Raw genomic sequence first — 27,565 nt, forward strand, 5'->3', positions numbered from 1 at the left:
CTGAAATAGACGAGATGCAAAGAGGAAGTTTCCCTTTTCCACCCCTGCTCGACAGAAGGAAATAACACTTTTGCTTCCTTGGTGACAGTCAAGAGTTGCTTTATGCACTTTACTTCATAAAGGTCGCATAAAACATACACAGTGGGCATAGGTACTGATTAAGTGACATGATAGCAACAGTAGGCGACAGTAAACAAAATGAGATATGGCAGGTCCTTCTACACCAACTTTACAGACAATGTTCCAGTAGATAAGTACGGCTATGGATTTTATGCTCCATAGGTTTAATAGAGGGCTTTTACAAGCTCAGGTCCAGGCTCAATAATAGCAGAATAATGCAGAGCACACAGTAGAAGGGATGAAGGTGAATGGTAAACACTAGCCTTGAGTGAACACTGGAAATAGAAGAACTATGTTTTTATAGTCATTGAGAAATCATTTAAAACAAAAATCAATGAGACCTTGATACCATAATAAACAGCTTTGTATGTGTCAGTCACTAGAGATACATATCAAGGCTTTCCATTCTTATCACCCGCTCTCATAATCTGTCAAGATGGATAGATGAATAAAGCAGACTGTGTAATTAGTACTCCCTGCGCTATGTTCCCTTTGTTGTGCTGACACAGACAAACTATTGTTGCAGTATTGATTGAGTAAAGGAAAATATGGCAGGGCTGAGGTAAAGTCCAGCTGTCGAGATTGATATCCGATCAGTCTGTCCTCTCTTCAGATCTCAGTTCTAGCAGTTCTTCCAGTTCGAATCGAGCAAGACTACAGGGCTTTGTACCATCGATGTTTGTCATGTCTGCCTTTTATCAGTTCCAGTTCCTGGGCAGGTTCTCGAGGATCCTACGTCGGTGCGATGGGTTTGTCACTCCTGCAGCACGTAGATCCTCCTCAGTGATGCCGCTGTGGTGAGGAGAAATGGTACTGAATCAAAGTTGACTTCAGTTCAGACAACAGTCATTCATAGTCATTTTTACTTTGTAATATTTGCAACTTTATAATCTGATACATTTTTGTAAATGTAGATGGTGTCAGCATCTTTATATCTTTATATACATCAGGGAAAACACAGGATTTTTTTTCATTTACACTTGGACCTGAAAGGACTGGTTCATATTTTTAAGTCTTAAAACATTTCACACGTGCCCATTGAAACAATTTTTGCTTGCTCTAAGCATTTCTCTTTTTCAACTGGCCTTTAAAAAATCACTCTCCGATATGCTTCCAATGTAAATGATGGGGGACAAAATCCAGCACTCATTCCATGCAAAAATGTACTCCAAAGTCAATCTGGAGTGAATGTGAAGCTTCAACAGTCTGAGTTAATCAGATCAGGAGGGTATCTTAAAAAGTTCCTCTTTCAGCATGAGATTCCCTCTTTGTGTTACTATCCCTCCACCACAGAAATGCTGTCCAGCAAAACACAGAGGGAAAGTCACTCAGTTGATTTGTCTAACTCAGACTGCTGAAGCCTCACATTAACTTCAGATAAAATTTGATAAACTTATTTTTTGCACAGAACATGAACGATGGATTTTGTCATGTTAAGTCTCAGTCAGATGAGCATGACTGTCACATGCACACTAGTAATTTGATTAGCCCATCAACTGATTATTGCAAGTATCTTGTGAAAGTGTATATATCTGTACAGACAAGTGTATCTTTCTCACACTAAGAGTCACGTTAGATTGATATTGACTTTTGACTTTCACCTTTCCGCTTACTCATATTATGGGTCTTATATTTTTATTCTGTGCATGCACCACAGAGTGAAGCAGAAACAGAAGAGATGAAAATAACACTAGGTTTTTGGTGGTGGCAGCTTTCATGTTACATTTAACACTGCAAATAACAGAGCTTATTCCGGCGCTCTATAAATTTCCTAGCAGCTACCACAATGTTACTGTGAAGAGGGCACCACATAAATCAACTTGGTTTTTGTTCCTCTTGTGGCTGCTGGATGTTGGTTCCATGTTATTTTCACTTCAAATTTTTATCTAGGTTTTGATTTAAAATATATTTATTTGCTAAAAAATAGGGCATGTTTGGGTTCGTGTTCTAGATTAGTGTTGGTATTAGTATCACAGCCTGTTGCGCTCAGCTGTGGTGGTTGCTCCGCTCAGGCTCCCTCACCTCTGTCCAAACTCAGATTTTCTGGCTAAAGTAACAGCAAAAAAACCTTCTCTGTGTGTGTTGTAACAGTAATCAAATTATTTCTTTCCTGTCTATGAAATTCAGTAATGAGCCTACGTAGGTATGGCTTGTGCACCATGTTATCCAAAATCATTTCACCTGAAGTAATCCAGATCATCCCAGCCATTCAGGCTGAGTCCCAGGGTGTATTTCTGAAGACCCAGAGCACTGAGAAGCTCCCGCACTGTCTCTGGTGCACCTTGGAGGACAGACACCTGGATTGAGATAAACCAGACTGAATTTTTACAGAGAACCAGGAGTCAGGTCTTTTAAAAACTGTCTTGGAGAAACAGCGCCATACCTCTTTCTCCCAGCAGTAGCCTCTGTCTCCATGCATCGAGGGGCCATTTCTGTAACTTGGCCTCTGGTTTGGTATGGTTGGGCCTCTCTGCTCTGTGGGGAAGAAGTCAACTTCGCTGAGGGACTTGGCAATTTGCAAAGCAGTGAGGGAGTTGTCCCCTATAGGCCCGGGTGGCTGCTGATCCACCATCCAGGGAACAGAAACCTGACAGTGTGCTAAGTGCGTGGGGGTGTAGGGGAAAGCTGGCGGCGCCTTGGCTGCCCGTAGAGGACTGGCCCTCTCTGTGAGAAGCTGATGTTGATCCCTTCTGGCTTTTTCCCTGATGATTGCTGAGTGATTCATATACAAGTTCCTCAGGTTCTTCTCGGGCAGAATGGAGTCCTGAACAATATTTTTACCTTGGTATTTGTCTCTGAGTTGTGAAGTCTGCTCCTGGTACTGTGAGATGGCGTTACTCGAGGGTGGAGATATGGGAGATGGGTCTTTGGCAGGGAAAAGCTGATAGGAGGAGTTGGTTTGGGGCGTATGAAGGTCATTGGTTGGAGTGTACTGGGGCAGAATGGCTGGAATTTCAATCTCTGTAAAGTCTGATCTGCGACAGGGTCTCCTGTCAAAGCCCTGACGTCCTGAGATTTTTGGGAGCTGCAAGGCCTCATTACCAGACCAGATCACCTGAGGGTCCCTCTGCTGGGGGAGAGCCTCCTCCACCCTGCGTGCCACAGACACACCTTCGAAGATGAAGTAAGCAGGATTGGTGTAGCTGCTCGGAGTTAGTTTGGGAGGAACTGCAGAGGACCTGTAATGAATATACAAGTCTTGGATTAAATTAAACTACATATAAATGTTAAAAAACCATAAGACTGCATGTGGCTTCAGGTACTGATAAGAAAATAAAACGCCATCCACTGAAGGCTTTCTGCTGCTTTACACTGATGCCCAGAAACATTAAGAGGTCCTCACCTATTTATTGGGAGCCGTGTAGGTGCAGGAGACATGTGTCCCCTCGTGGGACGTTTATCATCTTTCTCAAAACAGAACCACTCTGAAAAAGTCAAATGACAGGAAATGAATAATACATTTTGTAAAGAGCAAGACCTCTTCAAAGTCTGTGTAGTGCGTGTAGGACGAAAGCTATGTCAGTTTGCAATCACACAGCATGGTGGTGTTTGTGTGTGCCTTGTGTGATGTCTGACCTGGTGCCACACTACTCATCTGTCCTGTCTCAGGATGCATCTGGTCAGGGTCAGCCAGGAGCCAAAAGAGGAAGCGGTCGATAGATACCAGCAAGTGTAAAGCCAAGCCAGGGATCATTGAGGAACCAAATAGAGGAAGCAATGTGAGACTCAGGAGAGTCAAAGAAAGCAGTGACAGTGGAGATGAAAGTTTAGTGGGAAGTGATAGTGCAAGCAAGGCAGAGATTAGGAAAGCACTCGTTCCCGCTGACCTACCATAGATCTTCTCCCGCGTTCCTCGCCTGTCCTTGGGGACATGGACCCTGACTCGTCCTCTTATGGAGCCCATCTCCTCACCTCGGTGACTCAGAAATGTCTCAAACTGCTCTGATGTACGCGTGAGAGAGCGCAGAGCTACACAGCATTCACCTTCAAAATTTTTTAAAAACATTTATTGATTAGATCAATAATACATTTCATCCTGAAACACCACAAAATGTAGAGTGCAATCGATTCATTCAGATAGTTTCAGCATGTGATTTCCTTAGGTTTGGGCATACTAGTAGTAAGTCAATTACATTTGATTTGGAGTTCTCAGAAGAAAACACTGTAATCCATACACTGAACTGTGAAGACTTTTTCTTTTGCATATACATAAAAAAAAATGTTTTAAGCATATCTTGATAGAAAATAGTTGTCAGTGAAATTGAGCACAAATAGATGTGTCACTTCCAAAGAGATGAGCAACCATATCAAATCATATTGAAACTATCTGGACTAGTAGATAGCACTTGTGATAGGAGTTAAATGGCTTTTGGATATACTGTCACTTTGAGGGCACTCATTAGAAAAGTAGCCAACCAGTTTTAAAAAGAGTTGTTAATTAGACAAAATGAATTTGCCCTATGACCAACCGTATGACTCAAACCCATCACATGACTTGACAGACAAGAGTAGGTGCTGATCCTGAAGGTATTCCATGTCAGACAGGACTAGAAGAAGCTATAACAGACATACAAATCACAAGTTAATAATCTTGACTTCAAGGACAAACAATATTTTCAGTCATTTTCAAGCAGACTGAGCCTCTAACCTTGGGCAGTTGTTTGAAGGACCAGCCAAGTTTGAGAAACCCAGGAACATCACAGCCCTGTGAGTCATTCTCACTTGAACGTCTTGTCTCTGCAAAGAAAGACATGAATGACTTTCTGCTGCTGTGTAGCGTAATGCTAAATGCTTTTTGATGCGACATCATACCTTCAAGGCAAGATGAATGAAACTCAATGAAGAACTTTGCTTTGCTTGCTGTCTTCACAATGGCCTCCACGCCGTCAAGCTCTATCCAGGCCCTCTCCATGCTTGGATTGGGATCTGTGCAAGACAAAGGCATGACAATACTGTTTATTCAATGACCGCATTCAGTCATATTCTATTTTGTGTCCCACCAGCCACAACAATGACAGCACCTGTTTTGGAGCTGAACTGTGATGTCACTCCCACTTGGAACGTGGCGAAAACAGGTGAGTGATCGCTTGTGAAGATGTCATCTGTGCAACCTGGTAACAGACAAGCCACCATATTACTCTATTAGTATGATCGCAATAACAACACAAAAATACCTTATATTTACTGTGGCTAAAATTATGTAACAACTCTGTATAGACAAATGATCTTTCAGCAAAAAGAGATTTAAGAGACAAAAGGTTGTTCTGCTACTACCCAGCATTTGTTATGTTTTGACAGTTTGCTGAGGTTAGTGAGAAACACAAGCTCGGGTTGAGTGAGAGGAAATGACTCTGTTTCTTGATGGACCACAGACCAGTATGTAAGGGTTTGACTGTTTTGAGGGTTGCTCTCATTTTACAGTGGCTCAAAGACAAAAAAAAATAACCACAGATATCTAATTTGAGCATGCTGCATAAAATCTTTTGTCTATGTCGAGGTTTAAGCAGTGCCCTTTCTTTGCTGCTCTTCTGCATTTTGTTTATGTCTTATTTAACTGTGTGCTTTTCTACTTATAGATTTTTTGATTTTTTGTGTAAATCATCAGATCTTACCATATGCAGAGCATATTATGTGCGTCTCCGGGTACGATTTCCACAGAATCCTATCACACCATGATGGAACATTCACTCGCACCTACAGGAACAGATTCAGGTAAAAATCAACAACATGTTTGTTTGTATGTTTGTCTATCTGAAGGGTTCCTTCATTCCGTCATGCCAGGCATTCTGTTTTTAGACTGGGTTAATTCTTAGCCTCCTATTTTTAGTGATCACAGCAGCTGTTGTCAAAGTCAGCTATCCCTACAGACCTCCTAAAGGCCACATTTCCAGGCTTGGAAGCAGTTTTTACCCAAGAGCCTTCACTGAACTGAACTCAAGAGACACTGTCCCCCTCCCAACATAACAGTTTACACTTTGTAATTACATCTCATAGATGCAATAGCACCCAATACAGGTTTCTGTATTTATTTCTCTTGTTATTATCTCTTTTAAATTTTTTAACTGCTTTTAACCTGTTTGCTGGTGCTTACCTGCATGGATAAGTATGTGTATGTGTATGTTTTCAGGAGCTGCATGGCAAATTTCGTTGTACGACGGTGTGTAATGACAATAAAGGCATTTTCCTCCATTCTATTCTATTTAATAGTGAGTCAACTGTATACTTAGAATACTTGTACCAAATACCTGCCAACAGATCAACACTGCTATCTCTACAGCCATGCTGCCAGTGTGGCGAAAAACCTTGATGAAGTTATTGAAATGTTATGCCCCTCACACTTTTTGGCAGCAATTCAGAAATGTAGATATTGTTTCTGTTGTGAGCCAGCATCTTCTGCACTGCACCTGAAGGAATTTTTACATGCACCCACGGTTCTGTTATTCTAAGGTGATTTTGGTTAACAAGAAATGACTCACCCCTGAGGTCTTGTACTTTTGCCATAGGTAGCAGTCTCGAGAGCCCCGTTCATACCGATAGGTGGGTGGAAATGCAATCTTTTCCTCCTCTTAATCATGATAGCAGACAAAATTGCAGAGTGAGCTAAGCAAGGGTTAAGCTGAATCAAAATGCAATGGTACTGTACACTCATTTATTGTGTCATTTAAGTGCTTATGCAATAACTGTATGATATTGTATTTATAGCTCTCAATATAGGTCAAAAGTCAACAGAAAACGGAAACTAACTGAAATTCAGAAAGGCCTTCCTCTTGTGTCTCTCTCGGGTCAACTGATCTGCACACATGAGGTCCTCAAACTCTCTCTTTGACACGTGTTTCAGGATGTCCTGGAGTCAGTCAGGACCAGAAAGAAGCAATAACATCAATGTCTGGGATTTCTCAAAATGACTATTATGCCACATCAAGCCAGTATTCAGTTGGTGCTGAATCAGAACACAGTGTTTTAAAAAAGAACAATGAATGACGAAGAAATAATATAGGCCAGTCTGACCTGCACATCCAAGTCGAGCCTGTAGTTGAGGTCTCCACACCAGAAGAGGTGAGTGAAGCGCAGGCTGATGTCAAAAGGCCCGAGCTGTTTGTCGCCCAGAGACAGCAGCCTGAGGATGTCCACAAAGTTCTGGTTCCTCCTGAACATTACATACATTGAAAGATAATAATATTTTTAATATAACACAGATAGGACATAGGAGCACACACACTTGGTCTTTCACACATGTATACACACAAAGCCACAATGTACCTCAGGACTTTCTCACTTCCGGAGGTCAGGTGGCAGTTAACAAACCCAAAAGACGTTCCGTTGAAGAGGAAGGAGACCCCAACAGCTCCCTTGTTTCCTGAAACAACGGAAATACTCAACTTCAAACCTCCATGATAATAAAAACACATTTTGTTCTTGTTATTCGTACATTGATATATTTTATTTCTTGCTGTCACCCCTGATATTGAATATTTTCTGTATTTGCTCTGTGTGTATTTGTGCTGGTGTGTTCATGCAGGGCAGCCTACCCAATGTGTTCCCCAAGCCAGTCTTCACACTGGCTGTGTTCACATGGCTGATGCGACTCTCATGCTCCGGCTTCACAAACACAGCCAGCCTCATATTCCAGAGGGACTGTACTGCCACCTGCAGGACATCAGGCTGTATTACAAAAGATGACAAGAACAGTCTCCAACCAATTATAGATTTCTCAGTGGGTTTGGCCCATTTCTATGAAGTCAGGTTCTCCGAAATGCTGGCACAGCCACTAAAAACACATGCTTAATGACATCAAAAACATAATGTACCACTGAGGTTATATTTTCAGATACATTCCCGCAAGAACATGGATGACAAAATATGAGAAACTCTCACAATCCTTTCCTACAATCTACTGAGAGGCTGCTGAGACATTGCCCCTCCAAGTGAAACATGTGGGTTCTCTCACACTTATTACATACTGCCAAGCATAATATATTAGTAATAGTTTAGTAATAGTTTTACATGAGGGTGGGTGCCCTTTGAAATTCTGAAGAAAGTGTTTTCATCATTTCACATGAACAATACTATAAAAAGAATGAAGCACTGCTTTATATGATGTTAAAATACCACCTTTGTAAGACTAAAATACCAGGAGTGACATCACCATTACACAGAAGACATTTGTACGCTTTACGTTATACATTGTTCAAAAATGCCAGTGTGATGTCACTTTTTGTTTGAGGTGAAATCACAAAGAAATTACCTTGTGACTACATTTTTCATCAATCTTTTTATTTCTGTCAGACCTAGTAGTGTTTGTAGTTTTTTATTTTGTGTTAAATAATGATAATTAGATATTATTTTTAACAGTAAAATAATATTAGATAATGCAAAGGTTTTCTTTGTTTGCAAAATTGCAAATCTGGGTGAATGTTTTGAGAGCATGAACATTGATTTGGAGCTTTCTGTGAGTTACATGTGGGTGAGCTTTGAAATAATGTTATATTTAAACAAAAAATCATACAGAGTTAGACGCTGCATTAATAGTTTTTTAATGTGCATCTTAGTTTGGAGAAATGCGTCAAATCACTTCTCACTTCACTTTGAGATGTTATGTAGAAATTCTTTAGTTTTTATATTCACTACACACTCACACACAAAAATATTAATAAAAATGTTAGCAAAGTCATTAATTAGCAAGCATTGTCCAAAACAAGTGTTGTTTAGTTCAGAATTTCTGATGTTGAAATGAAATTCCTTACATTGTGCAATGAATCCTTTCGGTAAACTCTATTTGCTCTGCTCCACTGATTTAGTATAACACTTCTATACCATTGTAGGATTCAGGATGGACAGTTAAAACCTGAAACAATTTATAAGATCACACAGCTCCATCTGCAGCTGTACGAGGCTTAGTACATGTGCTGCAGTACTCCCCAAGTAGTTCCCCTTTAACTATTCTGGCCATGTAAATTTGTGAATCTTTCTTCAGTGACATATTATAGCTTTATGGATAATGCACTCTTTTTGGACATAAGAATCAACAGTTGAAGCTGGAAAAAGTTAGAAAAAGGAGAATTACTTGTTTGAAGTCAATGTGAGTATAGCTGCGAAGAGTTCCTTTGATATGCTCCGTCCACTCTCTCTCCCCCTGAGGGTTTTCCTGAGTCCCCAAGGCGTAGATGTCATGAGGGAGCAAGGCAGTCGACTCATCAGGGGTGTGTCCCAAACCGCAGCAGGTCACCCACGTCTGCAGGTTTCGGGGAGGAGGGGAACCACCTGTGCACACAACACGAGACAATAAATCATCAAAATAATCCTCTGTTTCTACTTCAGCATACAAATGAGTCTTCTGTAAAAGATGCTGTCATCACATTTATGCTTACCCATATTCCAGGTGCCAACAAACACAGAGACCATGTCAGGTTCACTCAGCTGAGAGTGCCTGGCTTTCATCATTTGGAGTAGTTGGCAGAAGGAGTCACGTTTCTGACAGGAGATGACAGTCACTCAGTGAATCATGAGGGTGGAAACAGTGGATTCCAGTGAATATTAAAACCGATTATCTTGTTTTACCCGTGCACTCTCAAACGTCATTTCCCGTGGTGTGTTGTGGTGACTGTCTACCACCATGCGTACTTTGGCTGGACTGCTCTGGAACTTGACAATCTGAAGGACTAATAGATAATTTATTAAGTATATTTGCAAGCAAGAGAAATGTTATAGGAACTAAAAAAAGTAAAATATTTTCTTACTTCTGTCATGTGAGACCCTCTCTATACCAAATGAACCAGCCTTCCTGTCAAAAAGCAGCACTCCTGGGTCCACATCAACAGAGACCGTCTGTCTGCCATACCTCACCATCTTCACCTGGCCACACAGAGAAAAACAATTATATTATATTAAATACAATGTAAACTCTGTTGGTTGTAAGATGAAGTGCCTTTTTCACCCTGGTTTACCTGAAAGGAGTGGACTGGAATTTGTCTGTCATGGTTCTTTACAGGTGGTATGTTGCTGGGTGTTGGTTCAGGTGGAGGTGGATTGGGCTGCACTGCCAGATTGTGATTGGTCACTGCATCTTGTAGTGCTTTTAACACCTTTATAGGCAAAGAATTTTAAATGTTAGAATTGAATTATTTTTGTCCGTCACAAATATTTTTTTTATGGGAGTGGGACACATGATTTTAGCAGTTTTTCTGAAAATAATGTGGATGCATAAAAGCTGGAGAAAGTAAAACATGTCTGATGACAACAGTCTGTTCAGGAATAACAGCCTATCCAGTTTGAAAAAAAAAACACTGATCCTGAGTTTAACCCAACGAAAACATACCTTTTTCTCCAGCGAAGACAGGAGGCTGACCAACGCTGAAATCTTACACAACAAAGTGTCTATCTCCATCTCTGGACCCTTGTTCCAAAAAGACAAAGACAGGTCTAACTAGTTGATGTATATGAATGTTGTTTCAGATTACCACCTTTTATCTCCCACAGTTCTGGGTCACTATTTTAGTTTAGTTCGATTAGTTAGATCTGACAAAAGCATATTGGCTGGTTTGTGTTGTACCTGTGCCTTGGTGTGTGTTAAAGAGCAGCTAGGATGGTCAAAGACCTTGGCCAGAGTTTCCAGACTTGAGAGAGTCAGGTCAATCTCACTGTAGAGCAGATCAATGCACAACTTTTGTTCCATAATCATATATGAATATATGTACATTTTCTAAAATTCTATAGTATGCAATATTAATTCCCAACATAACAGTCCATAAATGGCAGTCTTCACATTGGGTTCATCGTAAACATTAATGATGCTAACCTGTTTAGGCCTTGGCAGGCAGTGCCCAGAGTACGCTTGAGGTGGCATAGCGTTGTTGCTCCTTTATGCACATTCTCAATGTCGAGAGGAAGCTCGCTGAAGAGGTAGTCATTGAGCAGACCAATCACGTCACCCGCAGTACTGTAAACAGGATCAAACAGGCAGATGGTAAAGTGTGTAAGCCGTTTCTGCTCTCTGGACTTTGCTTTTGCTTTCATTTGATCTGGTAAGAAACCCCTACTTGAAACTGTTAAAAAATACAGTAGAGAAGACAAAGACCAATAGTTCAGTACACAGCAGATACTGTACTATATCTGCTCTGTGCTCTACCATTAATAGGCCAAACAAAAAGTCAAAAAGATCAAACAGTATTTCACAAGTTGCTGTCGCAGGTTTCTTTATGCTTAACTGCCATCATGTGAATATTTAAATATGAAGATGTTGAAGTGCACATTACAGATGACGTTAATGTGACACTGCAAATCCATAATGACTCGCAAGTCAATAAACAGAAACATTTATAAACTTATGTTATTGTCACTAAAGATAAGCAGATATCAAGTAAAACACAGATATGTTAAGACAGGCTACACATGCAGCATAGATAGGCACTACACATCTTTGAAATAGAGTTTTGGCAATTGATCACTGTTTTACATTTAAGCTGGATAATCATACCTGGATGTGTTCAGCTCTTGTAATTTATCCAGGAATGGGGCAGGAGGGCCTGGTTTAGCTGGTGGTCCTAATAAAAGCGCTGTGTTGACAGAGGCTGGAACTGGAGGCGGTCTCTCATCATCTATGCATACATGAAACATAAAATCAGACATTAATAGTCAGCAATGAATATTTTAGTATGTATGCATAATATAGTGTACTATATTTTTTTTACATATATTTAAAATTTTGGGGATTTTTCTGTAACTGGTGGACCCACCTGAGCTCTCATCCCCCGTGTCTGTATCACGAGGAACAGGGTAGAGCAGGGGCGTGACGAGGCCTTTGTGGGGATGCTGGTACCCCAACACCAAGTCCTCCAGTGTCCGGAAACAGTTTACCTGCACCCCCTGTGTTGTCTGTGAGACATACATACATACAACAGATGTCACTGAGTATATGTACATGATGTATGTGTGTTAAGAGACTGTTATCTCCTGCCTATCTCCTATCTACTTTTATCATATAATATTCTTATTTCTAAAACTTTTTCTTTTTTTTCCTGTCTTTCAAATACCCACTTTTTATAGACTTAATTTACTGTCTTTATATTATCCTATGTTTATTAAATTGGACATTAAATTAAATAACTAAAATAACCCAGTTTTGACATGAAAATGTCATGTGGTTGTTTCTGCACAGGAAGATCACCCATCCCCCCCAAAGATTACTTGGCAGAACAAAGCAGAACAAAGCAGAAGCATTTATTTGCATGACAGAAAAAGGCACATACAGATGATTTGCTGTGATAAAGGGAGTCCCAGGGGGATTTAGAAGTCCGTGCCCTGCACCACACAGGACGGGTGACATCACTGACAGCTACTTCCTGACTACAACAGCAGTTGGCTGTCATGTTTCACTGTGGTCCAACTTTTCCAGTCAGACTAAAAAGCCCCCCATAAAAACATGGCATGGAAGTTTTTACATGCATACGTTCACACATTCAAGCCACACGCACAAACAAGACTACCCTCAAACTTTCCACAAAAACCTGCACCGCTATACATCAGTGGCACTCAAAGCATCGCAGGCAAAAATTACAACTAAGTAAACACACATGCTGTGCACAGGTGCTGGGAATATATATTAGCAGTCACATGCACAAAATCAACATGGTATGCATTAGATCACAATGCAGAGCAAACTATTTTCCTGTGTCCTTTTTTAAGTTTCTTTTTTTCTTTTTCATTTTGCTGTGAAGGACTCGAGCTACCTATCTGTTTGTTGCCAGGACCTCTTCAAATAGTACTTTTTATACCACAGTTATCTCTTGAAAAGCAATTATAAAGAAATGAAAAGCAATAAGAGACAGTGAGAGACAAAATGGGGCCCAAAATATCTCCGTGGCCCTCTTGGAAAAACAAGAAGGCAAGCATGCGACTTGTGAGTTAGTGGAGCAAATCCAGTGAGGGAAAATACGTACTGGAGGTTTATACTGATGGCAGTGGAAAAACAACTGAAATAGCAACAGAGTTTAAGGTCTTCTTTTGAAAGCAGAGGATTTTTCCAAGTCGAAGGCTTGAAAACAGCTGCCAGACAATTGTTATTAAACTCATTATTAGACTTTAATGCACAGACATGGTTAAAAAAAAAAGCCACAGATGATATTGGCTTTAGATCTAGAAAATGTCTATTTCTGTCACTCTATTTCTTTCTCTCACACACTGTGTGCATGTGTGTGGTTGCAAACTTTGTGCTTGTGCGTTTCTACGGTTTAATAATTAGGTCATTTGCTGACTAAATGGCCCCTTTCTCAGAGTATCAAAAACAGACACATACCATCACTGGCTTAAACTCTTCCGCATCCAACAGACTCATTATGTCTAATACAAACACCCCCATACATACACATAACAAATAAGCACATCCATTTGTCAGTGACCTAGTGTGTGGGTTGAGTAGGAATCTCTGAGACATAAAAACAATTTCTCCTCTGTGCTGCTGAGCTCATGCTGCAAGCATGCAGCCACATGGCAGAGATGCCATTCAAACAACAAGGCTGCTGCAGTTGTAACAGAGCCTGTACAGAGATGAAACACAAACAGGTTCCTGTTCTCCTCCTAACAGGCAATAACAAACCATTGTTTGATCTCTCTAACTCCATCTGACCAGCTGTGTTTCTCACTGTGTGTACAGTTTGTGCCAAGGTTTCAGACATCTATTGTGTTTCTCATGGTCTTCCTTGTCAGGCAGAGGGTGATGAGCACTCACCTGAACTGCTAGAAGGCCGTCTGCATCGGGAAGAATACGATAGGTGTGAACATGACGTTGGAACCTTTGGAAACCAAAAAAAACCTCTGTTATTAATGGTGTTGCAACTTACTAAAACACGATTATCATCAAACATTCAAAAGGCAAAATAAATTTTAAATTTATTGTTTATATGAGGACATCTAATTGTAGTTAAAAACACTAACTTCCTTAACAAGGTGTCAGTTGTTTTACAGATCGCTAATGACGTGGCTTATTTTACTAATACAAGGCGAGACTTAGATCATCTCCATCAGTCACTTCAGAGGAATTTGTTTCAGAAGCACGTAAAGATGAATGGCAGTTTTTAATCAGTCAGCTACTGCATATTGTATGAACAAAAGGGAACCATGACGGCATAATGACTGAATACAAATCAAAAGTGTGGAGAAATTTAACACACTAAAAGAGGGAATGAGATATTGAGAAAAGAACGAAGGGAAAGAGGGAGCACTGCGAGCGGCCAGGCTCAGCTTTCAGGAATGTATCTGGCTGGGGCTGATGAGCAGTCAGCGTAGTGCGGTCGCTGGAGCTCCCGCCCTCTTTCAGGGGCCCCAGGGAAGAAAGTGGGGTAAGAGGGGAAACAGGGAGTCCTGAGCCAGGGTTTGCCTGGCTGAGATGAACTGTGTTCGGACAGGACAGTCTGACTAGTCTGGAGAGGGTGTATGTGTGAGGTTGGCCCAGTCTGTATGCAGTACTTTAGGCCGTAAGAGCTCCTTTGCTGCCTGCTGGCAGACGATGGTGAAAGTGATGGATATGACAGGGTGAGTGAAGCTGCTGAATCAATTTACAGATGGGGACATTCGGCAGAAATGTTGAGTTTGTAAATACTTTCCAATCCTATATGCCAAAACCTAAAGTTTCACAAGATAAGATAATAAAGTGTGGTTTCACATAAAGTAGAGCTGCTTTCTGTTTCTTCCCAAATAGAACAGCATTTACTAATCCAAGACATCGTGAATTAATCATTCGGTTAATATTTTCAAGTAGGTGGAACTCATAAAATTAGGCATACGAAGTAACATTGAATCACTTTTGTATAAATCATTTCTGAGTGCAGAGTCACATTCCCTTGCATTTTCATTTTCATTTTCTTCGTTTCTAAGTTAGTATAACGAACAAAAGACGTACGACATTACACTTACAAAAACATTCAAGTACCAGCTCAGGTGGGCTCATCTAAGACACCATAAAAGCTTAAAGTACCTTGTGAAGTCAGTTATGTTTGATTGTTATGGGTAAGAAAAATCAGCTGTAAGTGTATGTGTGTGTGTATGTGTGTGTGTGTGTGTGTGTGTGTGTGTGATAGAGTGTACTCACAGCAGGCACAATGCATAGGCTCCTGGCACGGACTCACTGTCTCTCACTAGGTAGCTGCCATCCCTCCCTGCCCGTGCCAGCAAGTCCTCTGCGTGCACACGGCTGATGTCACGATGATACCATGCCGCCGTAGCCATGGCAATCAATGTTGAGAGATATGTTCAGAAAAATCATCCACATGAGGTGATGAACTTGACATAACACAAGTCTAACACAAGTTTACTGTGTCAGAATTGCTCAGATGGCATGACGCTGACAGACTGTCACTCAAGTTGTTAGTGCCCGTGTGCTGAATGGTCTATTTAAGTTGTTTAGAACTTTCCCATGATCCTTTTCTTCATGACCAAAGTGTCAAATAGACAACCCAACACCTTGTTTTCATCAGCTAGCACTTCCTGGGTCCCTATTGGTTCCTTGGTCACCCTGGGTCACACATCCTGTTCCATTGTAGTAAGAAAGAAGAGGCATCCAGTTGATCGTGAAGTTAGTCCACTCTAACAACAGCCTGCTCCTCACCAGAAGCTCCAGTCCACCTTTCTGATAATACCCTCCTGTACCAAGACCCTGTTTCAATTTTTGGTTGCAATTTGCTGCACCCAGGTGGGTGTGTTGCTCCAACAAACACAGATCATCACAGCGGTACGCGGGGGGGAGAGAGGAGGTAGAGGAAAAACAGCGAGAGGTGCTGCAGAGTCTCAATGAAGCTGCCAGCCCTGAAGCGATGACGGTGCCTCTAGCTTAACCACAAACACAAGCCCTCCTCTTGTCCCAAAACAAAAACCCCACATGCAAACAACAGGAAAAGAAGAACCAAGAAGGCAAAACAAACAAATCAAGCCGCACACACGGCACCCACACACGCACACAGCAGAGACAGAAACATACCAGATGGAACTCAGTCAGCACTAAAACCAGACAGGCATGCAACAGAAACCAGACTAATTCAAATGATTTCTCAGCTCTGTTGCCATATAAGGGAATAGGAACACCCTCCAAAAAGTTCAGCTGATGACTGCAGTTGTCTTTGCTTCTTCCAGGCCCGGATTCCATTTAGAGTGTGTCTGGTTGGATGTGGGCTAATCCGGGGGTCTCGCTTTCATGCTGGATGTTTGCGTGCTGGCGTGTGTGTGTCTTGTCAGAAGAGTCCCGTCCGCACTGGCGTGGTCTACGGTGGTTCTTCAGAGTGCTGTCAGAGCAGAGGGAGGGAGCAGAGAGGCAGAGGACAACCCCCGTTAGAGCACAGGGCAGACAGAGGAAGTGACTCGACATTCCAGATGGCGGACATAGCCAGGAGAATTCTTGCGAGGGGCTCAACCTCACCACCAGTGTGTGAAACAGCAGAGTGCTTCCTTTCTCTCTCTCTCTCTCTCTCTCTGTCTCTCTCTCTCTCTCTCCCTCTCTCTCTCTCTCTCCCTCTCTCCGCCCGTCAACTTTCTTCTTCCTCCCTCAGCCCCTGCCCCGTCTCTTTCCTCAAATTCCAAACAGAAGACACAGCTTCCCTCTCACAGGTGAGCTGCCTGGCTAGTCCTCAGTTTCTTTATTGTTTCTATTTTACCATCTCTATCTCCAGATGTTTCAACCTCTGCCAGGCATATTTACCTTCTTCCACCTTTTCTTTCTTCTGTCCCAAACTTCTTTCCTTTTTTTGTCACCCTCCCTAAACTTCCCGTCCTCTCTTGCTCACTCCTTCCCTCTCAGCAAAACGTAGTCTCCATATGGTTATGATCATCCCTAACTTTCTTATTTTTGCCTTCCTAGAAACATCGCCCATTATTCAGCCCTCCTACTTCCCTCCTTCTTAGTGAGTTGGAACATATAACTCTGTGGGAAGCTGTTTGGTCCTATATTTGCTGTTCTGCCTCTCACTACTCCGCAGAAATGTGCCGACCACCAACCGCAGCCCCCATAAAACAAACAGACACAAGTCCATCCCCAACTGATGACATATCTTCTTATCCCTGTAATCTGTAATCACTTGCTATGTGCTCTCTACAGCATATAATTGAAATGAATGCAGTATCTTGAGGCGGAGCAGCGGTGCTTTGAGCTAAATGCTAACATCCACAAGCTAACATGCTCATAATGAAAATGAGAACATGCTGATGATCAGCAGTTAATGTTTAGCGGGAATGTTTACAACATCATCTGGTGCTATCTTTGCTAGTTAGCACTAAATAAAAGTACAACTGAGGTTGATGGAATGTCATTAGTTTTGCAAGTATTTGGTCATAAACCAAATTTTTGACCTGATGATGACCTTGTGCTGGATGAAAATTTGAGGGATCACCAAAGTTCCAAGATATCACTCTGATGGGGGGCTGATAACATTTACTAAAACCATAAATCCTCACCATCATTACTAAGTACCAAAATCACATTTGTCATTCTCAGAAAGAGCAATTTGTGTCTGATGCTGATTTGCTTTCTCTCTCATATGTTGCTCTTTCTAGTTCTACCAAATGCTGCTTGTGCGAGCAATGGATTGGACAGAATACTGAGACATGCACTGGGAAAACAAGATGTACTCCATTTCTAAGAACCACCTGCTGACTTTCACTTCCCATGCAGGCTGTCAGAACAGTTTTTTGAATATAAATATATAAATAAACATACTGTTTAATTTCAGAAAGATTCATCTATGTCGAAGATGAAACTGGATGACCTGATGAAGAACTGTTGTTTTGCTGATATTGAGCAGTATTTTCATTGAAAGATGCAACATTTCTTTACTTGATATTATATAATCAAGGCCACATAGCAAAAAGGCCATGATTATATAAGGGCTAAAATACAGTATGGCTTTAAGAAAAACAAGATAGTAATTAGTTAAATATGGAGATGATTTCTATTAAAGGTGCAGTCCACCTCTACCAGAGGACAAACTGGCTACATGACTGGCTTTATATAAAACTAAAGGATATTGTAAAACAGGGTTTAATCAGGTTAAAATCTCAGGAATTTTACAAACTTAACACTTACTGTAAAAATGAACACAAATGCCAGACATCTAAATATAGTTGAGGAATTGTGTTTTTAAAAAGAACAACACAAGTACGCCACATTGTGAAAGAGAAATGTGTGTTGAATAAGTGCCCTGGCTGTGGATGACCATGTGCTCATAATAACTATCTTTCCAACTGATGGCAGTAAAAGCCCTTCAAAGTTCCAACATCACTTGAGTTGAGTTAGTGAGCAGCAACTGCTAAAAATACACTCAAGAACATAACAGACAGAAAGCTGACAGGTAACATCTTTGTGCCTGCCCAGCATTTAGTCTGAATACATACATACTGATACTAATCACTAATAAGAATTACAGTACTACATATCGACAAATCTTTACTGACAGTCACACTGGAGGAAAACCTCACCTTACACAGTTAACCATCACTCGTATGGAGCCACTGATTGGCTCAGCGCCTAATATAGTTTGTCCCTCTTAACAACAAAAACTACATCACTGCCTCAGTTTAGCAACACACTGAAGACTGTGTTGTTAAGAAGTACTAATACCATGGTGCTATAATGCATTGAGACTAGTCAGCAGTGCTTTTAAAGGGACAATGTTGACTGTCCATATATAGTGTTGCCTAAAATGGCACCAGATTAACTGTAAGGGGCTTATGTGACTGTATGTAATCTTGTGCAACCAAAACTGGAAAAAGAAAACTCAGAGAGAATGTTCATCATGAAGAGAGCAGAAAATAAGATTAACTATCCTGGACGGTATTATGTAAATACAAAACTGTGTAAACAGTGTGGACAACGAATAGAGACCTGTTTACAGTAGTTTACACCATAACAAACAGTACATCACAATGGTGTATCTGAACTGTCAGTGACTACATAAAACATCTGAACTGATTGAAATAAAAAAAAATGCAATGCACATTAGACTGGGCGATACATTCATGTCTGGATAACAGATCGGTTGCTGCGATTCCTGACCCATTGGCCCAGAGCTGAGCTGTGACTTGGTAAGTTCATTAGAGGAATGAGTATGAAGGGGAGGCCAGTTATGTGACCTTTTATTCATTCACTTCACACAGTTCATAAATGGCAAATAGTTACACTAACCTTAAAAAATGTCTTCATCCCGAGAGGCCTGTGAATAAATGAATGAAAACATGGTGAGTATTCTTTTAGCACTGACGCTGTGTCAGTTGATTTCAGTTGATTCATCAACAAGACATACCAAATGTAATAAAATGCCCATGAGGTGTAAAGCTTTTAGGTAGTGCTGTTTCCCTTTAGCTACTTCAAGCCAGATGTTTGTTTTTTTTCTTTCTTGTCCAGTGAAGCGCTTAAAGGCTGTATCAGAATGACTGTAAATGTTTATTAATAGAATACACAGAACACAGAATATAAGCACTTGGGTTAATAATGTTACATCAAATTGTTAGAAAAATGTGTATGAAAAGGCATCACATTTATTTACTCTGTGTTATATTGTTATGACCTACCATCTAAGTTTAGAGCCCAAGCAGGACGGTGGATTTAATTGTATGTATCTCCATGGATAAAGCTTGAAAAAAAAACATCTGTTTAAAGTTATTTGATGTAAAGAACAGAAGAAATTTAAATCTCAGGGACATTACAAACTCATACACAAACACAATTAAAACATATGCTACACAACTAATTATAATGTGTGTTTTTGGCTTAAGGAATGTCTTGCTTCTTTTAAACTTTCTTTTCCAACGTGGGTTAACAGAGGTGTAGGACTTTATAGGAAAAGCCTGACCATTGTCAGTTTTCAGTTTAGGCAACAGTTTGTATGACCATTTTCTGCCCAAACTGTGGCTGTGTTTTTGTTGTTACATAAGCCTCATATTTCTCATAAAGGAGCCTCTGCCCCCACATCTCACCACTCTTTCAAAAATAACTGTTTTGCTTGAATTTCTTATTATACTACAGCAGTATACAGCATGCTTTCCACAGTTCCTCAGCTTCTCTGGATTTCACTGCACTGACATGCATATTTGAGTTGTACATGTAAGTGTGAAGTCACGAGTTACATGCAGAGCACCAATGTAAAATGATTAGGAAAGCAGCTTTAATGAATTAAACGGCTTAGCTTTGTTTATGCCTGTGAAGTCCTGGCTGATGATACAGCAGTGTAATGTACAGTAGTGTTGTCCTGTCTGGGCAGCTTTAAAGAGATCTCAAACCCTATCCCCATATGACAGTTGAATCGAGGCAAACACATACATCCAGCAATCTAATTCATTATCTTTGACTGGCAAGGCGTGATAATCCATCCGTAAAGCCAATGATTCGGCTCTTCCATTAATCAATCAATTACACCTGGCTGAGGAAGTGAGAAAATCCTCTATCGATCCACCAGACAGATTTACCTCAAAAGCTGTGTGCCAGTTCAGAGGCTAGATCCTCTAAAGGTCACTGCCAATGAATGTGGAAGACATGAAGGTCAGGCTAAACCTGTGTCTGCTCCCCAGTTGAGGTGGTCTAGCCTCACTCAGATCAAAGCCAAAGGATTCAGGTCAGTCCTGGCAAAATTAACTGCTATCATTATATACTCGATGCTATTAACTTGCTGAATAATCTTGGTCACAACCATAAACAATACAGATTTAAATGTATAGTGGTAATTCTAGTAATCAAGGTAATACTAGTGGCAAAGCCTTGTTGTATGCATGGCAGTAAGTCAGTTAGATTTCTGTAAACCTGCCAGGAGTACAGATTGTACAAGGCTTGGTAGAGGAGCCATCTGTCGTCCTGGCTACCATAACAACCAAAATCCAACTAATACCAATCTACTCCTCTCTAAGCTATAAGAAAGGAAGTCCTTGCACATTCACACTCAGTCTATTCATAAGATAATGTTTTAACCTCAGTGATGTTCTAATGGCAAAACTCACAGCTTGGAGCACAGAAGTTAAATAAGTACTATTGCATAGTGTTTTATTATTGAGCCACTAAAAATAAAAAAAAGTTTTAATATATTTTTCATAAAGTAATTTTGAAAATGATAAAAAAAAAAATAAAAAACTGCTTGTGATTGAGTCATTATGCTCGGTCTAAACACAGGTTGAACTAGAGGGGCACTCAGAGAGCGCAGACCTCCACCAAGGCCAATGTCAAACAACATACACCAGACTTAAGAGAAAAAATTGAAATTCATAGTAAATTATCTGCATCATTATAATATCCTTGTTCCTGCACTAGCTATAGGGAAATATAGAGGACCATATGTGCAAAATGCAAAAACCAACAAAGACCAAGTGACCAACATAGTTGAAGTCCAGGAATATGGTCTGTCCCACCCCCCAACACTCACAATGCCCATACGTCTCTGAGCTTATTCTTTTGAAGTCACATACACAACATTATTTTTACACACACTGAGGACCAAAACAGTAGCGTTCTAATGAATTAATCAGATTGGCTCTAAAACAGCCTTCTTTGAGAAGCTGTATAAGCTGAAGGGAGGGCTCTAAGGTTGGGAGGTCATAGTATAAAAGCAAACAGGAGGCAGTGATTGGCACTCGCACACACTACAGTCGATCAACAGTGACGGATTACAGAAGACTCACTGACAGAAGTGAGGGCACAGTAAGTGAGTTTCTCTTGCTGACCAACGGCACATTAGCAATAGATGGAGATAGTTGAGATAAAAACTCAAGATAATGGTATTACATTTATTGCACAGAGGAGCACCAGGATTTACTGAAAATATAACGTTTTTTAAAAGGTGTCTCCAAAAATGATATTTAAACAAAACATAACAAGTGTGTCATAGATTTATCAATTATCACGTTTTGATAACTCTGTTTAACTCTTTTTTTTTGCAGATTGGATCTATAACTTTTCCATCAACATGTCAAAGTGAGTATACAGGGTTTTCTCTTATCCACTATATTCTGCAACTATCCTGACATAGTAACTGCTTTAATTTAGAGGTTAAAAATCAGTCATTCCACTTGTGTAAGGCATTAAAATGCTACAAAGGGTAATTGAATATACCTATTACAAATGCTATTTAACACCACTGTAACAGTGATACTTCATGCTGCCTCAAAATGAACAGTTCTTTCATTTGTGCCAAAATAAAATGTTAAGGATTATTGAATAATCTTGCAGCAGTATGCACATTTGAGGTACTAATCTGACATTGTTTTTTTATTAAACTATTACTTACCGATACTTCACTCACTGATGAAAACAAGCGCGTCTTACGATCCAAGCAGAGATCAAAAGGATAATTCCTTCACTAGAAACAAGCAGAGAAGCTTAGCTCTAACAATTTAACATCTTGGCAGAGGCACGCAGAGTCACTGTGAATCCTCTGACACTTGAATCTTCCAGGACATGGATAAATCCTGATTAAGATGGATTGTGTGGATTTGATCTTGGAAGAGAGGTTAACAAGACAAAGGAAAAGTTTTAACAAGATTACTTGGCACTCCCCTGAAAGAGGCAAATACCACCAAGGAGTACTTGTTTGGGATTGCATTCAAAAGGTTATGTAATATTTGGATAATTAAGAAAAACACTGAATTCTCTGGATTATTGATAAAAAAAAATGACACATTTACCAGGACACATACAACATACAGTATGATGAATCTATTCACTGTAGCAACATACTGTTGGATGACTTGGAGAGTTTAGCAAGAATACTACTACTACTATTTGTCTTATACTAAAGTTAGCACCATGCATTGAATTTATGAGCAATAGCTTCATATTGAGCAAAACAAGACAATTTTAATTGTATATAATGTTACTATTGTGTACAAATTTACCAAAACATAGTTTTGTCATACGTCCAAATTAGACACTTGTGACAGCAGGTGCTTTTCCATCCTACAAACTAATCCATCTTCACAGGAATGGAGTGGTGGGTGGAGTTGAATGGGGGCGGGGTGGGGTATCCTATAATCGGACATCCGTGATAGGTTGTATGTGTATAAAATCATGGCATAAGACCACACTAAACTAAACTAAATTATTGTAATGCAACAAGGCAGAAAGAATTACATTATTTATCAAATAGGTTTACAGAATGTAAAGATGTTGAAAATGTGTGAAAATTTTTGTCTGATTCATTGCATTTTCCTTTTTTTCTTTCTTTTCAGGGTATTTAAGAAGACCAGCGGCAATGGACATGTAAGTGGCCTCTATAATACAGTCATTACAGGGCAACCCTCGGGCCTAAGGAGGAGTGCAGTTTGTGTGTAGCTCTTCCAAATCCCAGAAATAACTTCCAAACTCTTGTAACCTTGGCGGAGGAGTGACTGTTTTCCTCGCTGCTTTTCTCCATTTCTCTCAGATTGCCCTGTACTTGGGGAAGCGAGACTTTGTGGACAATGTGGATTCAGTGGAACTAGTTGGTGTGTGGCATAGAATCTGCTTTGCATCCTAATATATATACAAATATGTGCATCTCTGTGAAATCTAACACTGTTTATTCTTCACTCATTTGCAGAAGGGGTAATCAAAGTGGACCCTTCTGGTCTTAATGGCAGGAAAGGTACTTTTATCTCCTTTGCTGTCAGTGATGAAAGTTATAAGCCCTAAATCTACCCAACCCGGACCAATGTGCAACACTATATCATTTTCCATTGCAGTATTTGTCTACCTTGCTTGTGCCTTCCGCTATGGAAGCGAAGACTTGGATGTCATCGGGCTGTCCTTCAGGAGAGACATCTGGATACAGCGTGTTCAGGTGTATCCACCTACAGGTGGAAACGCAGCCAAATCACCTCTGCAGGAATCCCTCATAAAGAAAGTTGGAGAGCAAGGATGTCCCTTTTCCTTTCAGGTAAGGAAGCATGAACTCACTCTTTACATAACATATCAAATTGTTCTTGTCCTTCAGTCCAATGTTACATTGATCAAACACAGATCTTTACTTCACCTTTACTTTGAGATCATTATCTTAAATTGTATTCATCAGTGTGCCTCATCTCTGCTTGTTTCAGTTGCCAACAAATCTCCCATGCTCAGTTGGCTTACAGCCTGGGCCAAACGATGCTGGCAAGGTACTAGTACAGTCCATCTATTTAATATTTCTTTTATTTTACTCTTATATAGTCAGTCATTTTATTTGGGTCTTTTTCTATTGTAGGCCTGTGGCGTGGACTTTGAGGTGAAAGGGTACATTGCCAACTTACCTGACAGTGCAGATGAAGTCATTGACAAGAAGTATGTATGCCCACAGTCAAACCATACTGTCAGCCAAATCCTGGCAACTCTTTTCTTTTCATCCTTAAACTGTAACAGAATAAACGACATACAGAGCGCTATCACTGATCCTATTTGCTTGTCTTTTTTTTGGCCTTAGGGACACTTGCCGTCTGATGATTCGTAAAATACAATTTGCACCAGCTAACAACAAGCCCGGACCCAAGGTTGATATAGCCAAGCAGTTCATGATGACTGACAAACCAGTTAACTTGGAGGCCTCCCTTGAAAAAGAGGTACATTTAAGTATGGAAACAGCATTCTTGGTATTTCATAAATTATATAATGATTGCTAAACTATTCCAAATAAAATCATTCTTAATTTTAGATTTATTACCATGGAGATCCAATCACCGTCAAACTAAAAGTCAACAACGAAACCACTAAGGTTGTGAAGAAAATCAAAGTCTCAGGTGAGTAACAAGGAAAGAATTAAAACTTGACTGAAGTTAAAGTTGAAATGAATTGTGTTTGTTCGGCTCAGAATAGAAGAAAGTGAGAAACAAATATTAGTGAGGGTTCAACTGTGTGTGTATATATGTTCAAGAGTCATACGTTTTAACTGGTACAGAACTGTTCTTTTTCTCTTTAGTTGAGCAGCTAACGAGTGTGGTCCTCTACTCATCTGATACTTACAGCAAGGCAGTCTGCACTGAGGAGTTTGGGTAAGGCTTTCTTTGTATTAAATTCGGCTTCACTTGAATTAATTTAGGAAAATTCTTTCCTATAAAAATATTCTCACATCCAAATATCTCTAAAGTGTATCCATTACGATTACTGAGAAAAAAAATTGTCATGGTTACATTTCATTTTAAATCTAAAATGTGTAAAAGTAGAGACACAAATAATGCCTGTTAAGTCAAGCATGTGTTATTTATTTATGGCTTTCACTGCTATACACAGGGAGACAATAAATGCCAACTCTACATTCGAGAAGTCCTTCCAAATAACCCCCCTGCTGTCCAACAACAAAGAGAAGCGGGGTCTTGCAGTGGATGGACGGCTAAAAGATGAGGACACGCATCTCGCATCCACTACCCTGTAAGCCACTCTAGCTCATTCATCAAAGGGCTTACAGTGAGCCCAGGACAGGTTTTCATCCTCTTATTGAGTGGTGGTAATACAACTCTACACTGTGTCATCCACTTATCGTGACTTAGACCAAATCCTCCAGCTATGAAAAGTAAACTATTCCTGTCCCCTCACAGGAGTCAAGGAGAAAAGGAGATGCAGGGAATCATTGTCTCTTACAAAGTGAAGGTGAATCTAGTGGTGTCCGGTGGAGGGTAAGTTTTAACTGAATAGAAAATATTCATAATGCTTTTACATTTTGTGTCAAATTGTGGAGACTAACGTTTTCTTTTATTGTGTCTCTCTCACCAAAGCCTGCTCGGTGGCCTAACAGGAAGGTAAATATTGATTTTACGTCATCTGTGGTCATGTGTTATCTATGTGAAGAATATACAAATTGCTATTCTATTTCTTTTTAATAACAAAACTTTTTTATTTTTTATTTTCAGCGATGTCATTGTGGAGCTTCCTCTGACTCTGATGTCCCCGAAACCCGCAGGTGAGTGCAGTGTTTTGCATGTAACTGCAATTTAAATGCTTCCAGAGACATTTCCTTTACACAAAAGAGACACTATTTAGTTTACTGTAACTGACCTGATTCACATGTTTAATGTCATGTTCTCCCCTTTTATCCATCTATTGTGTGTCATTGCTGTCCAATGAGCAGAAGTGTGAGTATAACAAAGGCGTCTCTATGAAAAGACATGTATATGGCTTGTGGCTGTGATGTTTGTGACATGCTACTGATATTCTTCTCCTATGTGTTTGTGTGTTTTGAACCACAGCACATTGGAATAAAGGCCTCTTTAGTTCAGGTGAGGTGACTTCAGATTTGATACATTTCATGGTGTTCACTTCTTCAAGGGCTACAACATATATAATTTCTATGAAATGAATACTTGATGTAAACACAGCGATGTTAGATCTAGTTCATGACAAATGTGAACAATACAATCAAAATACAATCAAAGGACTTTTTCATTCATAATATAAGTATTTGCATAATAAAAGATAAAAGTCATGAGGGTCTTCTGAAAGAAGCATAGATGCGATGACCCTTGAACAAGCACACTCTTTCACACTACAACCCTGTTGAATTTGTGTGAAATATTAAATCTGAACCATTGTTGCTCCACCTCCCAGATTAATTTTTGTAAGCATCTCCACTAGCTACTAATAGACGCATGTATGCTGACTCATAGCTATTACTATGTATGCATTAGACATATAGTTACCTTGGTGTAATGTTGAAGTCACAGAATGAGTTGTTTCATGCCTACAGGGCAGAAATCACAATTGAGTCCATGGAAGGATGAGATGACCAGCGAAGGAAAATCACCTCTCTGACAGAGAACACAGAACACAAAGGAACTCAACACCAATGAACAGAACCACTACTCATCATTGAGTTACTATAATGTTCTTACTTCCCTTGCACGTATACATTTATAGTAGGCATTGCTGCAAGAGTTTTATCATTGAAACAGAGTCTAAACTCTCTGTGACATTTCTCTGAATGCCATCATAACATTATATAGAAATAAACATGTGTTGTATAATTTTCTTTGTCAGAGGAAGTGTCCCTTAGCATAGATAGTTATGAATACTGACAATGCAATGCTTAATTTATTGTTAATGTTTATTGCCATCTCATTAGAGCCATCACACATTATGACTGAATGTGCAGCTGTGGGGTGAATATCCCCAAAATACTACTGTCACTCTTTATAGACAAGAGAAGGAAATAAACATGTTGTTTCCCCAACTACTCTCTTATTTGTTCATTTTGCTCAGTATTTTCACATCGAGACTTTGGTACTTAACACTGAGCTGAAGGGCTTTTATCAAGAAAGTACTTTGTTACAAAAAATATAAACTGTTTAATAAGTTCATGAACAAAGGTGAATGCATAACTGAACAAAAACAGCATTTTACTGTCAAAGCTCTTATGAAGAATGTTTTTCTTTTCTACACAGGCCTCATTCATATACTTTTATTTTTATGCTAGCAATAATTTTGTTAGGGTGAGTCACATTTCACAGTTTGTACTGTGTGTTTTTCATTTAGGGCTAAAATTAACAC

The 27,565-nt window shown here is 40.0% G+C and overlaps 2 protein-coding genes across 6 annotated transcripts; one reads left to right on the forward strand and one right to left on the reverse strand.

Annotated features, from left to right (window-relative positions):
- Nucleotides 1–82: 82 nt before the first annotated feature.
- Nucleotides 83–22,455, reverse strand: inppl1b (inositol polyphosphate phosphatase-like 1b). 2 transcript variants are annotated; one of them, XM_087178060.1, is made up of 29 exons: nt 22,365–22,455; nt 19,280–19,307; nt 15,203–16,388; nt 13,844–13,907; nt 11,853–11,991; nt 11,594–11,714; nt 10,916–11,056; nt 10,670–10,757; nt 10,436–10,513; nt 10,065–10,202; nt 9,858–9,972; nt 9,679–9,779; nt 9,489–9,591; nt 9,185–9,381; nt 7,650–7,767; nt 7,381–7,477; nt 7,129–7,267; nt 6,865–6,964; nt 6,597–6,685; nt 5,733–5,814; nt 5,142–5,231; nt 4,933–5,046; nt 4,769–4,857; nt 4,590–4,677; nt 3,952–4,104; nt 3,464–3,545; nt 2,504–3,299; nt 2,302–2,417; nt 83–912 (listed from the first exon to the last, which is right to left on the reverse strand). In XM_087178060.1, the coding sequence occupies exons 3-29, from the start codon at nt 15,337–15,339 to the stop codon at nt 819–821; spliced, it is 3,669 nt and encodes a 1,222-aa protein (XP_087034186.1). In that variant the 5' UTR covers nt 15,340–16,388; nt 19,280–19,307; nt 22,365–22,455; the 3' UTR covers nt 83–818. The 2 variants fall into 2 exon arrangements, with proteins under 2 accessions (XP_087034186.1, XP_023277436.1); XM_023421668.2 differs by lacking the exons at nt 19,280–19,307; nt 22,365–22,455 and having other exon boundaries at nt 15,203–16,541.
- arr3b (arrestin 3b, retinal (X-arrestin)) lies at nt 21,717–27,248 on the forward strand. Of its 4 annotated transcripts, none has more exons than XR_015438173.1 (17): nt 21,717–21,782; nt 22,018–22,051; nt 23,305–23,335; nt 23,499–23,559; nt 23,655–23,699; nt 23,797–23,990; nt 24,151–24,210; nt 24,297–24,373; nt 24,513–24,648; nt 24,741–24,825; nt 25,005–25,077; nt 25,316–25,453; nt 25,621–25,698; nt 25,798–25,821; nt 25,933–25,982; nt 26,151–26,298; nt 26,766–27,248. XR_015438173.1 is itself a non-coding variant. In XM_087178061.1 (16 exons), the coding sequence occupies exons 2-16, from the start codon at nt 22,044–22,046 to the stop codon at nt 26,828–26,830; spliced, it is 1,125 nt and encodes a 374-aa protein (XP_087034187.1). In that variant the 5' UTR covers nt 21,717–21,778; nt 22,018–22,043; the 3' UTR covers nt 26,831–27,248. The 4 variants fall into 4 exon arrangements, 1 of the variants encoding a protein (XP_087034187.1); XR_015438172.1 differs by having other exon boundaries at nt 21,717–21,778; XR_015438174.1 differs by lacking the exon at nt 21,717–21,782 and adding an exon at nt 21,899–21,917.
- The last annotated feature ends 317 nt before the right edge of the window (nt 27,249–27,565 follow it).

The sequence above is a fragment of the Seriola lalandi genome, unplaced genomic scaffold (genome assembly GCF_002814215.2).
Source record: "Seriola lalandi dorsalis isolate HSWRI2012SDOR001 ecotype SW California unplaced genomic scaffold, Sedor1 jcf7180002054673, whole genome shotgun sequence".
In the NCBI taxonomy this organism is placed as follows: Eukaryota; Metazoa; Chordata; class Actinopteri; order Carangiformes; family Carangidae; genus Seriola; species Seriola lalandi.